Source organism: Stenella coeruleoalba (genome assembly GCF_951394435.1).
Source record: "Stenella coeruleoalba genome assembly, chromosome: X".
NCBI classification, from domain to species: domain Eukaryota; kingdom Metazoa; phylum Chordata; class Mammalia; order Artiodactyla; family Delphinidae; genus Stenella; species Stenella coeruleoalba.
Genome location: NC_137152.1, coordinates 31,231,094 through 31,243,497, shown reverse-complemented (window position 1 = coordinate 31,243,497; position 12,404 = coordinate 31,231,094). Strand labels below are relative to the sequence as shown.

Sequence of the window (12,404 nt, the reverse complement as noted above, 5' to 3'; positions counted from 1 at the left end):
TATCTTTAATTAGAAATCAGACTTTGTACCTTTAAAAGCTTTTCAGTAATTCTGATAAGCTTGTAATCTATATTTTTGAAGATTGGGAAGGTGGAGCATATTAAAGAGAATCTGGGACTTCCCTGGTGGTGCATTGGTTAAGAATCCGCCTGCCAATGCAGGGGACACGGGTCCGAGCCCTGGTCCAGGAAGATCCCACATGCCGTGGAGCAGCTAAGCCCATGCGCCACAACTAATGAGCCTGCACTCTAAAGCCCGCGACCCACAACTACTGAGCCCACGTGCCACAACTACTGAAGCCTGTGCACCTAGAGCCCGTGCTCCACAACAAGAGAAGCCACCGCGATGAGAAGCCCGCGCACCGCAACGAAGAGTAGTCCCCACTCACCGCAACTAGAGAAAGCCTGCACGCAGCAACAAAGACCCGACACAGCCAAAAATAAATAAATAAATAAATGAAATTTACATTAAAAAGAAAAGAGGGGCTTCCCTGGTGGCGCAGTGGTTGAGAGTCCGCCTGCCCGTTCAGGGGACACGGGTTTGTGCCCCGGTCCAGGAGGATCCCACATGCCGCGAAGCGGCTGGGCCCGTGAGCCATGGCCGCTGGGCCTGCACGTCCGGAGCCCGTGCTCTGCAACGGGAGAGGCCGCAGTGGTGAGAGGCCCGCGTATCGCAAAAAAAAAAAAAAAAGAGAATCTGTTCTTGAGACACAAATTCTGGTAGCCTTGCTTAATTTTAGATGACATAACCTATAAAACAAGACTGTCCCACTCTTGACGTTTAAGATTAAGTCACATAAAATAAAAAGGGAAAAGGTGGCTTAGTTTCTTTATTCAGCTTTCCTCTTTCATATTTTCTGGCTTAAAAAGTGAGAACTCTCACTAAATAGGAAGTTTTCCGAGTCATTGAAGTTACTTATATGCCTACCATACAACTTTTTATTCTTTTCCACGTTTTTGATTCAGAAATTAATAAGAAAATATTTTGGCCAGGGTGAACTTCTTTCTTCAACTTTTTGCTCACATAATAACATTTTAACTTAGATGTTATTTTTATTGTTGTGTTTAACTTTTCCTCAATTTTCCCCCTTTCTTCAAATTGATCACTCTCTCTTCTAGGTTGGCCTAACAATAGTGGCCACGTGTCAAACTTATATTTCAGATAATGGACATAATATGTTTGTTTCTGTTAACACATTCTCAGTGATTAAGAATATCTTACTAAAGTTAGGTAAAATAATCTAAATTTTACCTGTTTATATCCATAGACATTCCTGAATATGTTTGTTGACAGCAATCAGGATGCTCGAAGAAGGTCTGTAAATGAGGATGATAATCCCCCTTCTCCCATTGGAGGAGATATGATGGATTCTTTAATCTCACAACTCCAGCCACCACCCCAGCAACAGGTGATGTCTAGCTGCCATTCCAAACGGTGTCATACTTGTGTTACTTAACAGGTTCCGTAGGTGGCTCTGCTTCTTTGCTGAAAGGCAAGGAGGTCCTTGGTGGACCCGAGATGCCCAAGAAATTCATATGAAGAAATAGTGACAGAGGGAGACAGGAGGAGGCTTCTAGTGATGGGAAGTAAATAGTACCAGAAACAGCATTAACTTCAGACTCCCGCACTTAAAATAATGTCAGGTGATCACCCATGTGGTCACAAAAGATGACGTCCAAATGGCCAGTAAGCACAGAAAAGGTGAACAGTGTCATCTGGCATCACAGAATTATACATTAAAGCCACGGTGAGATAATACCCCCATACCCACAGAAATGTCTTTAAGGAAAAGAAAATTGATAGTCCTTGCCAACATTTGGTATTAGGACCATCTGAAACTCTCATTTACTACTGGAAGGTGTATAAAATGGTACAGCTACCTTGCAGTGGTGTTCAGCATTATTCCAGAGTGCTAAGGCTGAACATTATGCATGCCTGATTTAACAGTTCTACCTTGGGTATATATGCAACAGAAATGCAGCCAAAAAACACAGGAATGTTCATAGCAGCATTATTTACGCAAAACATTGTAAACAACCCAAATATCCGGCAACAGTAGAATGAGTGAGTAAACAGGGGTATATTCATACAGTGGAATACTTCACAGAAATGAAAAAAGCTATTGCTGCATGCAACGAAATGATGAATTTCACTGACGTAATGTTGAACAAAAGAAGCCAGACGCTAATGAGTACATTCAGTATTTATATGAGATGCAAAAAACAGGCAAAACCAAGCTTGAGTGATGGAAGTCAGAGTTTGGGGAGGCGACAGAGACTTGGAAGGTGGGTGAGGGAGGCCTCTGGGGTTCTGGTAATGTCCTTCAGTATCTTGATCTATGTGGCAGTTACACTTATAGAAACTCATCAGACTATACATTTAAGAGTCGTGTGCTTTATGTGATTCATACCTCAAGTTAAAAACATAGACTAGGGGGCTTCCCTGGTGGCGCAGTGGTTGAGAGTCCACCTGCCGATGCAGGGGACACGGGTTCGTGCCCTGGTCCAGGAAGATCCCACATGCCGCAGAGCGGCTAGGCCCGTAAGCCATGGCCGCTGAGCCAGCATGTCCAGAGCCTGTGCTCCGCAACGAGAGAGGCCACGACAGTGAGAGGCCCACATAACGCAAAAAAAAAAAAAAAAAAAAAAAAAAAAAAAAAAAAACATAGACTAGGAAGAATTACATGGTCATTACTGGAGATGAAGGTGAAGCTGAGTAGAGATCAGGCTGAACTACCATATTTCACTGACTCTAAAACTCCACCAAATGCATTGTTTTTATGTACCGCCCGAAACAACACTGCCAGTTCAACTACGACATGCCATGAATTGGAAGACACACACTGATTTCAGAGATGTTAAAATATGGGGAAAATTTATCTTAGAATCAGTCAAATGGTAGATAAATAATATAGATAAGTCAGTTATGTGGTAGATAAAATGAGCAAAAAACATCTTGGGGGCTATAAGCAGTGGTAGTGCAAGGTCAGGAATGAGAATGTTGCTATTTTTAAAACATTTTGAAAGGAAGTTTTTTAAAACTTGCATTATTGATGTGAATTTTGGGCATTTTCATACCTCACCTTTCCTATTTGGTAACCAGGGATGTGTGTAACTGTCAACACTGTAGCTCTTTATTGGGGAAAGCCACACTCACATAACCTGCATGGTTGGCCATTTTACCAACATGGAATGTTCTTCTTTTCAGCCATTTCCAAAGCAGCCAGGATCATCAGGCGCTTATCCTCTAACTTCGCCCCCTACATCTTATCACAGCACAGTTAACCAGTCTCCCTCTATGATGCACACACAGTCTCCAGGTAAGATACTACTTATTCTCTTGTTGTGTTCAACTTTCAGATCCAAAATAGACAACACGCATACACACACGCACACACACCGTGAGAAATACTACAGATGTAGCCGTAGATGTCAGAGGGAACTGCTTTGCTAGTCCGTGGCTGGATATTTGCCATTCATTCATTATGGCAGGGTTGTGAAATCTATGTTCGTGATTCAGGAGCACTTTTAAAAGGTTTGAGTTAAGTGGAGTTGTTGTCACCCAGAGCCAGACTCATGGCACAACTCCAAGAATCACAACGTGATCTAGGTCAGAGGTCGACACGCTAAGGCCTGTGGGCCACATCCTATCCACCACCTGGTTTTGTAAATAGTTTCATCAGAACACAGCCACATCCATTTATGTAGTGTCTGTGGCTGCTTTCCCGCTACGACGACCCGTTTCAGAAAAGCCCCCTTACAGAAGGAGTTGGCAGAGCCCAGGTGTATGTGAACAGTGCCCCACCTCAGAGTCAGGCAGGCCACAACCTACTTGTCTGAACAAGATGGCTCTGTTGGCGACCCCACGAAGTACGCTGTAAAAACTGCTGGAGAGGGACTTCCCTGGCGGTCCAGTGGCTAAGACTTCGCCTTCCGATGCACGAAAGTGCAGGTTCGATCCCTGGTCGGGGAGCTAAGATCCCACATGCCTCGCGGGCAAAAAACCAACATATAAAACAGAAGCAATATTGTAACAAGTTCAATAAAGACTTTAAAAATGGTCCACATCAAAAAAAATCTTAAAAAAAAAATTGCGGGAGAATGCCAAATTTTGACTTTTAACAGAACAATGAATTCGTTGGTTTGTCTTAAGTGGTTGCTCTGTGTCTAATGCTGCACGGTGCTGGGGATTCAGCAGTGAGCCCGATAGCAGTCCTGCTTCTCGAGCTTACCTTCTAGCGAGGAGCACTGGTATCGGATTTTTAGCGTAGATGAGCCCTTCCCTGCTCATCAGAGATGGTGGGACCCCAGGTGAAGACTTGGAAGTCATTGTCGTGTCATTGAAGGCCCCTGAACCCTGAGCTGGTGGGAGACTCAGACCCTGTGAAGCTCCGACAGTAGACAGTGTGGGAGCCTGAGGAGGAGCAGCTGGGGAGCAAGGGGGAGAACGGGAAGCGGGGTCCCAGCACCCGAGGGGAGGGAGTTTCTAGGATGTGGGTTGAGACTGGTTTCGTATAGAAGGAAGGAGAGATGATTATTTTGAAATAATTTTAGTAGCAGACAGGTATATAGTGCTTCCTGTGTGCCAAGCCCTGTTCTAAGCACTTTACCCGTTTAAGCCCTAGGCATTAAACGGGTAATGCCTAGGGATTAAACAAATTAAACAAATTCGTTTATTCCCTAGGGAATAAACGGTTAAACGAATACCGAGGCATGGAGAAGTTAAGTCACTAGTCCAGATCACACAGCTAAATATGTAAATATAATACTTAAAGGTTAATCAAGTTGATTAACATTTATTGAATATCAATATGTTACTATTGAATTCATACTGTATTGAATTAGTACTGCATTAGATATTAATAGAACATTAAAAATATGAAATTCTCTTACATAGTAGAGAATTTGAAAGCTGCTGGTATTGAGGATAGTCATGGTAATGTAGCAAGTATTTTAATGTTGCACTGATAGTTTTGATAGCCATAGTCCCCACCCTTCATCATCCTAAATTAAAGCTAGTCCTGTGGCTAAATACCATCTTTAAGCTCATGTCTCCGAGTTTTTTATAGCTCCATCTAGGCCTCTCCCCCAAACTCGAGTCCTGTCTTTTCCAGCTAACTATTCAGCATTTCTATGTAGATGTTTAGTCAACATCTGAAACGCAGCATGGCTGAAACTGAATTCCTAACACCCCCCAACCCTGCCCTGTGCTGCTTCTCCCATAGGCACTGCATCTCAGCAGGTGGCAGCTTCTTCCTTCCTTCCTGTTACTTGGGCCAAAGCTGTAGGAGTCATGTTGGACTCCTCTTTCTCTCACACCCACAGTCAGTCAGTTACCGAATACTGTCAGCTCCATCTTCAGAATTTATCCAGAATCTAACCACCTTCACCATCTCAGCCTTCACCCTTTCCCGGGTCATTAGCCATCCCTCACCTGGGTAATTGCAGTTGCCTCTAACTGGTTTCGCTGCCTCCTGCCCTATAGTCTGTTTTTCAACAGCAGCTAGAGTGATCCTTCTGGAACAGAAGTTAGGTCATGACTCCTCTGCTCCAGACTCTGCAGTGGCCTCCCATCTCATTCAGGGTAAACCCTAAGTCCTTAGAGTGGCCTACAAGTCCCTGTGTGATCTGGGACGCTCCTCCCACCTCTCTGACCTGATCGTCTTCCGTTCCCCGCTCCCCGCCTTGCTCACGCTGCTCCAGCCACACTGGCCTCCCCCTGTTATTTATAACTGCTGCTACCATTGGGGCCTTTGCACTAGCTCTTCTGATCCTTCACTTCATGTCTCAGCCCACATAGCCCCTTCTCAGAGAGGTCCCTGGTTGCTCTATATAAAGAACAGCACCCACCTCCACCACTACACGATACAGCCCCCTTACCTTGCCCTGTTTTTCTCCATAGCACTTAGCATAACCTGACATATATTTGTTTGTCTTTCTCATTATACTAGAATATAAACTCCATGAGGGCAGGAGTTTTTGTCTCTTGTTAACTGCTGCATCCCCAGTACCTACAACAATGCTTGGCATGAAATTGATGTTCATGCCTACTTGTTGAATGAGTGAGTGAGTGGATAAAAAAGTACACTGGCTTTTTTTTTTAAACATCAGTCAATATAAGAGCTAGAATTTGGACCCCATGGAATTGATGTCTCTCTTTTTCCATACTGAAATTGTTCCAGTTTTTCTTTGTGCTACTTACGGGAGCTTTACTACTTGTTTCTTTAGTCTGTAGAGAGTCTTAACTCGGGGTCCTTGGACAGGACATAATATGTGTCCTGCAAGATCATCTATAATTATTTTCCTTTATTAGGAAATCTGCATGCCGCCAGCTCCCCCAGTGGGGCTTTGAGAGCCCCATCACCAGCATCATTTGTTCCAACTCCTCCCCCTTCCTCGCATGGAATCTCAATAGGACCAGGGGCCAGTTTTGCTAGTCCACATGGTGAGTCCATACCGGAAATTGCTAGAACATAAGAGTTTGATGTGAAAGTAGTTTTTGTTAAATAAGTTTTTGTTAAATAAATTTTCTTTTTGCAAAATTAGCACTTGTGTATTGGGGAAATAGCGAAAGAAAGTACGTTTTTCCTGGGAATTCCCTGGTGGTCCAGTGGTTAGGACTCCGCGCTTCCACTGCAGGGGGCCCGGGTTCGGAACTAAGATCCCACACGTGCCGCGGCCAAAAATAAGAATACGTTTTTCCTAATCACACAACGAAGAGATCTACCAGCTAGTCTGTCTGCTTCGCACTCTCTCTCCCCCTCACTCGGCCTGTCACGCACCCCCGCTTGCCTGCCTGCCCGCCCAAATCTCTGTTGCTCTATCTTGCTCTCTACCCATCTTCTTCTCTCCCCTTAAACACCACCCCCCACACACAAAATTGGGACCCTACCATATGTATTGTTTTGAGACTTGAATTTTTTAACTCAAAAATTCTATTTTGAATTTGTTCAAAAAGAGAAAGAATAGAAGAGGTAGCCAGTGAGGTGTTTCCTTTCGAGTCCACCAACCACCTAGTTCTTCCTCCCAAAGGCATTTAGTGCTACTGATTTCTCGTGCATTCTTGGAGGGATGTCTTATGCGGATTGTTCTTCCCCCTCTCTTTTACACACATGGCACCACACTGCACACCGTCTTCGGTGCCTTACGTTCGTCACTTAACTGTATCATGAATCCCGTGCCAAATCTGAACATAAAGAGCTTCCTCAGGTTTTACAGCTGTGTAGCATCTGTGATTTTCCTCTTTACTATTAATATTTGCAGGAACATTTCTGTCAGTAAAAACTACGTCGTCATACTAAATGGCTTCATAGTATCCCCTTGTCTGGGCATACCATGATTTAACCGTTCTCTTATTACGATACGTTTAGAATGTTTCTATTTTTTCACAACTGAAAATGGTGTCTTCTCTGCTCGCAGGATTATCTTCTTAGGTAAGTTCCTAGAAGTGGAATTGCTGTCTCAAAGGGTTTGAGAAATTCTAAAGCTTTTGAAACATACTGCAAATTGCTCACCTAAAAGGCCGTACCAATTTCCTCTAGTATTGTACAAGAATGTCTGTTTTCCTGCATCATTGCCAACAAGGGGTATTGTGATTTTTTAAAATCTTGGTCATTTTGATAGGTAAAAAATGGCATATTACTGTTCGATGTGTGGTTTTTTGATTATTAGTGAAGTTGAACTTTTTTTTATGTTCATTAGTCTTTCGTGTTTCTTATTGTACACCTGCCAGTTTATATCCTTTGCCTATATTCTTGTGTTTTTTCTTACCGATTTGTAAGATTTCTAAGTAAGGAACATTTATTCTCTGATATATGGTAGAAGTATTTTCTCATTTCGTCATTTGGTTACAAAGAGGTGTAAATAAGTTAAAAGTATCTGCAGGGTGAAATTTAAATATCAGATTGTTCAGGAGGTCACTGCTTTCAAAATTTGATTCTTGGTGCATTTCTTAGTCACTGTACCCTTTACTAAATAAAGAAAATGGAAAATTCCCTCTCTTCAGCCTTCTCTGAGTAGAATGAAAACATAATTTGTCAGGGTTAGTTTAAAAATATAAGATTTCTACCCTTAAAGGAGCTTTGAGATTTTTTTGCTTAATATTTTCAAACACAGTGTTTGTTATATAGTGTAAAGTAGATTGTTACATATTACACATCTTGGAGCTTGTGTAAAGGTAAATTTTATCCTTTCTCAGTATTTTTTTACCTTCCTAATTTTTTTTATCATGTTCAAAAGTACAAAAACTACACCAAATAGAGATTCAAATGTGCCATGTGCATCAGGCTTCAGTGAAATATCTTACTGAAAGACAAAATATCACCACGTGGGGTTTAAGCATTTGAATGTTGTCAGCTATTTAATAGCTTTTCAGCTATTAAAATATAGGTTTTGAAAGCCATTTGTTTACTTGTTTACAGGAACCCTGGACCCTAGTTCTCCATACACTATGGTGTCACCAAGTGGACGAGCAGGGAACTGGCCAGGGTCTCCTCAAGTGTCTGGCCCCTCACCAGCAACACGCATGCCTGGGATGTCACCAGCCAACCCATCACTACATTCTCCAGTTCCAGATGCTTCTCATTCCCCTCGAGCTGGAACAAGTGAGTGTCATCGACACTTTTATGTTAGCTTTTAGAATAACATAAATGACCTGTTTTAATCATTCTGTCCTCAACCTCGCATTTGAAAGTCATGACTTAATAAGGATACTCAGTAACTTAAACTTTTATCCATTTAGTAAATTAGTTGTAACAGTAGTTAAATTTGTAAAAGTCGGGCAAAATGTAAGAAAGGAGAATGTCTCCTCCAGAAGTCTTCTGAGGTGAACCCTGTACCTCTGTTATGACTACTAACTTAGCTGCACTACTAGACCTTAAAAGATACCTAAAGGTAACTGACAAGGTTATGCAAATTAACACAGAAAAGAAGAATTGTACACATATGTTCATTAGCTTTTGCCATGTGACTTTTAGTGGCTTAAAACAACAATCATATGTTCGCTCGCTGTTCTGCAGATTGGCAATTTGGGCTGAGCCCAGCTGGGTGATTCTTCCAGGCTCTGCTGGGCTCACTCATGCATCTGTGGTCAGCTCCTGGGTTGGCTGGGGCCTGGCTTCTCTCTGCTTCTTGTGGTCTCATACTTGACCATGGGCTTGCTCACCTGGGGCTAGACAGAATTCCAAGAGAGTCAGTAAAAGCCTAGGCCTGCAGCTGGCACTGTGTCATTTCCACTGCATTCTGTAGGCCACAGCAAGTCACAAGGCCAGCCCAGATCCCAAGTAAAGAAGTAGACCCCACTCCTTGAAGGAACTGCTGCAAAGTCACACTGCAAGGGACCTGGCTGCAGGGAGGAGAATAACTGTAAGGAAACTAATATGTGATTGTTAACACCACAGGGAGTAACGGAAACAGTATGGATTGCTATAGAAAAGTAAAGGTGTTTAATAAAAGCAAAACAGGGAACAACGAGATTGTGTGTATTTGTAAAAAAAAAAATGACGTTTTCCTTCCCAAAAGGTTCCCAAACGATGCCCACAAACATGCCTCCACCTCGTAAACTACCTCAGCGCTCCTGGGCGGCCTCCATCCCTACCATCCTCACTCACAGTGCCTTGAATATTTTACTGCTGCCCTCTCCAACGCCAGGCCTCGTGCCCGGCCTAGCAGGTAGTTACCTTTGTTCTCCGCTTGAGAGATTCCTTGGATCCGTCATCATGAGACGACACCTTCAAAGAATTATTCAACAAGAAACGGTATGTGGGTACCTGCTGAATTCCTAAGTGGTGATTGTCAAAGCAGGTGCTAAGTTGCTTCCTAGAGTAGGATCTGAACTGAAGTGCTATTCCCTCACCTCCTTTAACCAGCCTGTTAGCATTGTGTTTTGCCCTCCACCCTAGCATTAAAAATGGATCCACTATTTTCTTTTCCATTCTTACATTAACAAATTCCTTCACTTACAATTTGCCATACTGTGGCTATCATGGACCTGGGGATAGGTCCCCACGATACCGTAGAACAAGTGCACCCAGGATCTGACTTGGTAGAGAATAGCATACGAGGAACTATTTGCCCTCTGGAATGCTTCTGCAGGCAGGCTGAATCGGAATCTGTGATCGTGAAATTATTTATGATCACAAGGATGAGAGCTACTTTTTAAATACACGAGCGACTGGGGATTTCCATGGCGGTCCAGTGGCTAAGACGTGCTTCCAGTGCACAGGGCCTGGGTTCGATCCCTAGTCAGGGAACTAGATTCTACATGCTGCAACTAAGACCTGGCACAGCCAGAATAAATAAATAAATAAGTATTTTAAAAAAACACATGAGCAACTGAATTGATTTAAAACTCTTATAGAAAAAGACTTCTATCCTGTGGTGATACCTTAGGAGACAGTTCAGAGTTGAGAGCACCAGTTCTATAGTCAGGCTACCCCAGTTTGTAGCCAGGCCATGCCACTGGCTGGTACGAGCTTCGGCACATTTCTTCACCTTTTTTGATAATAGTAGATAGTAGTATCTACCTAACTCACAACAGTTGTGGAAATTTGAGATAACTTCATATAAAACCTTTACATAATGTTTTGGTATTCAGTTACATCTTATTTATAATAATTATTATTGATATTTATGTTAATGAGGTAGTCAGAATGGTGAACGTTTAAAATAGCCTCACCACAGATGGCGCCAAGCTATTTTGCAACCTTTATATTCAAATTTGAAAGAAAGAAAAGTTTTAACGTAAGTTGAAATAAATTAGCATTCAAAAGTTATCATCAGACCTGTGATCTAGCCTCACCTCTGCCACTTAACAGCCATGTAAGCTTTCAGCCCTTTGAACCTCATTTTGCTCATCTGCATAATCAGCATATTAGGCTAGTGCAGAGGTCAGTAAACTATGGGCCTGGAGGCCAAGTCCTGCCCTCCACCTGTTTTTGTAAAGTTTCATTGGAACACAGCCACACGCATTCAATTGCATATTGTCTATGGGTGGTTGCAGCAGAGACCATAGAACCTCAACTATTTACCAACCCCTGGCCTAGCATATCGTCCCAGTCCAGATCTAACATTTTGTAATTGAACTCTTTATTCTTTCTTCCTACTGTATCTTTTTTTTAAAACTTATTGTGGACAATTTTAAGCATATACAAAAGTAGAGAGAATTATATAATAAACCTGTCTGTTCTCATCACCCACCTTCAACACAGTGAACTCACACTAACATTGTTTCACCTATAACTCCTCCTCCCAGATTGTTTGACAGCAAATTCCTCACATCATTTCATCCATAGTTTCTTTATCATCAGATTTCTAATTGGTGTCCAGATTTCCCAAGTTGTCACAGGTTTTACCATCTGAATCAAAATCCATACATGTTCTTAAGTCCTTTCTAAACAATAGGTTCCCCCTCCATTTCTCATTAGATAATGTATTTGTTGAAGAAGCCATATCATTTGTCCTGTGGAGTTTCTCAGTCTGGATCTTGCTGATTGCATCCCTTTGGAATCATCTAACATGTTCTTTTGACCTCCATATTTCTGTAATATTGATCAACCCTGTGGATCTGACTACTGAATTCAGGCTCAAGCTGGTTGTGGTTTTGATAGGTGGTGTTATGTTCTTCCATCAGGAGACACATAATGTCTGATTGCCTCTCTTTGCTATATGGTTAGCAATTGCTGGTGCCCAGTGCCTAGATACCTTTTTGTGGAACAGGTACCAACTTAGTTGTTTTCCTTTTGAAACATTTCTCTAGTTAACATTTCCATTTTCCCTTTGACTTACATATTATTTCACATGTTAATCTGACGCATGCTTCTTGTTTTTCAGCTACAGCTGATAAATTCCAATGAACCTGGAGTGATTATGTTTAAGACTGATGCGCTGAAATGCAGAGTAGCCCTTAGTCCCAAAACCAACCAAACACTTCAGCTGAAAGTGACACCCGAAAATGCAGGACAGTGGAAGCCTGATGAACTTCAAGTTTTAGAGAAATTCTTTGAAACAAGAGTATGTGTTTCTTAATGCATAATTTTAATACAGTCGGTGAAACAGAGGAGTCAAGGTAGAATGAAGAGTAACTTAACTTGCTTTATTTATCCTTGTAGGTTGCAGGACCGCCATTTAAAGCCAATACATTAATAGCTTTCACCAAGCTGTTAGGAGCTCCTACACACATCCTCAGGGACTGTGTGCATATTATGAAGCTAGAGTTGGTAAGTTACAGAGACACACAGACTTTTCTAGCCAGGTCGGTCTGAGGAGGTTGGAGTTGGTGGGAACAGTATATGTTGGTTTTCACCCATTTATGTTATGTACTTCATTTTTCTCTTGCATCCTTAATTTTTAACTTAAATTTTATTTGTCTTTGGGTAGGTAACACAATCCTCTTATATCTTTTGAATT

General features: G+C 42.2%; 1 protein-coding gene across 6 annotated transcripts in view; it reads left to right on the top strand.

Annotated features, from left to right (window-relative positions):
- MED14 (mediator complex subunit 14) overlaps window positions 1-12,404 on the top strand; it is a 75,412-nt gene that overhangs the window by 51,488 nt on the left and 11,520 nt on the right. For 4 of the 6 annotated variants that reach the window (XM_079910764.1, XM_079910763.1, XM_079910766.1 and 1 more), the window contains 7 exons: window positions 1,268-1,408; window positions 3,208-3,319; window positions 6,313-6,444; window positions 8,420-8,602; window positions 9,519-9,754; window positions 11,829-12,008; window positions 12,107-12,214. In XM_079910764.1, the coding sequence (XP_079766890.1) occupies window positions 1,268-1,408; window positions 3,208-3,319; window positions 6,313-6,444; window positions 8,420-8,602; window positions 9,519-9,754; window positions 11,829-12,008; window positions 12,107-12,214 (1,092 nt within the window). Of the gene's footprint in view, window positions 1-1,267; window positions 1,409-3,207; window positions 3,320-6,312; window positions 6,445-8,419; window positions 8,603-9,245; window positions 9,755-11,828; window positions 12,009-12,106; window positions 12,215-12,404 lie in introns of those variants that run through there. The other 2 variants (XM_079910765.1, XM_079910768.1) reach the window with 2 other exon arrangements.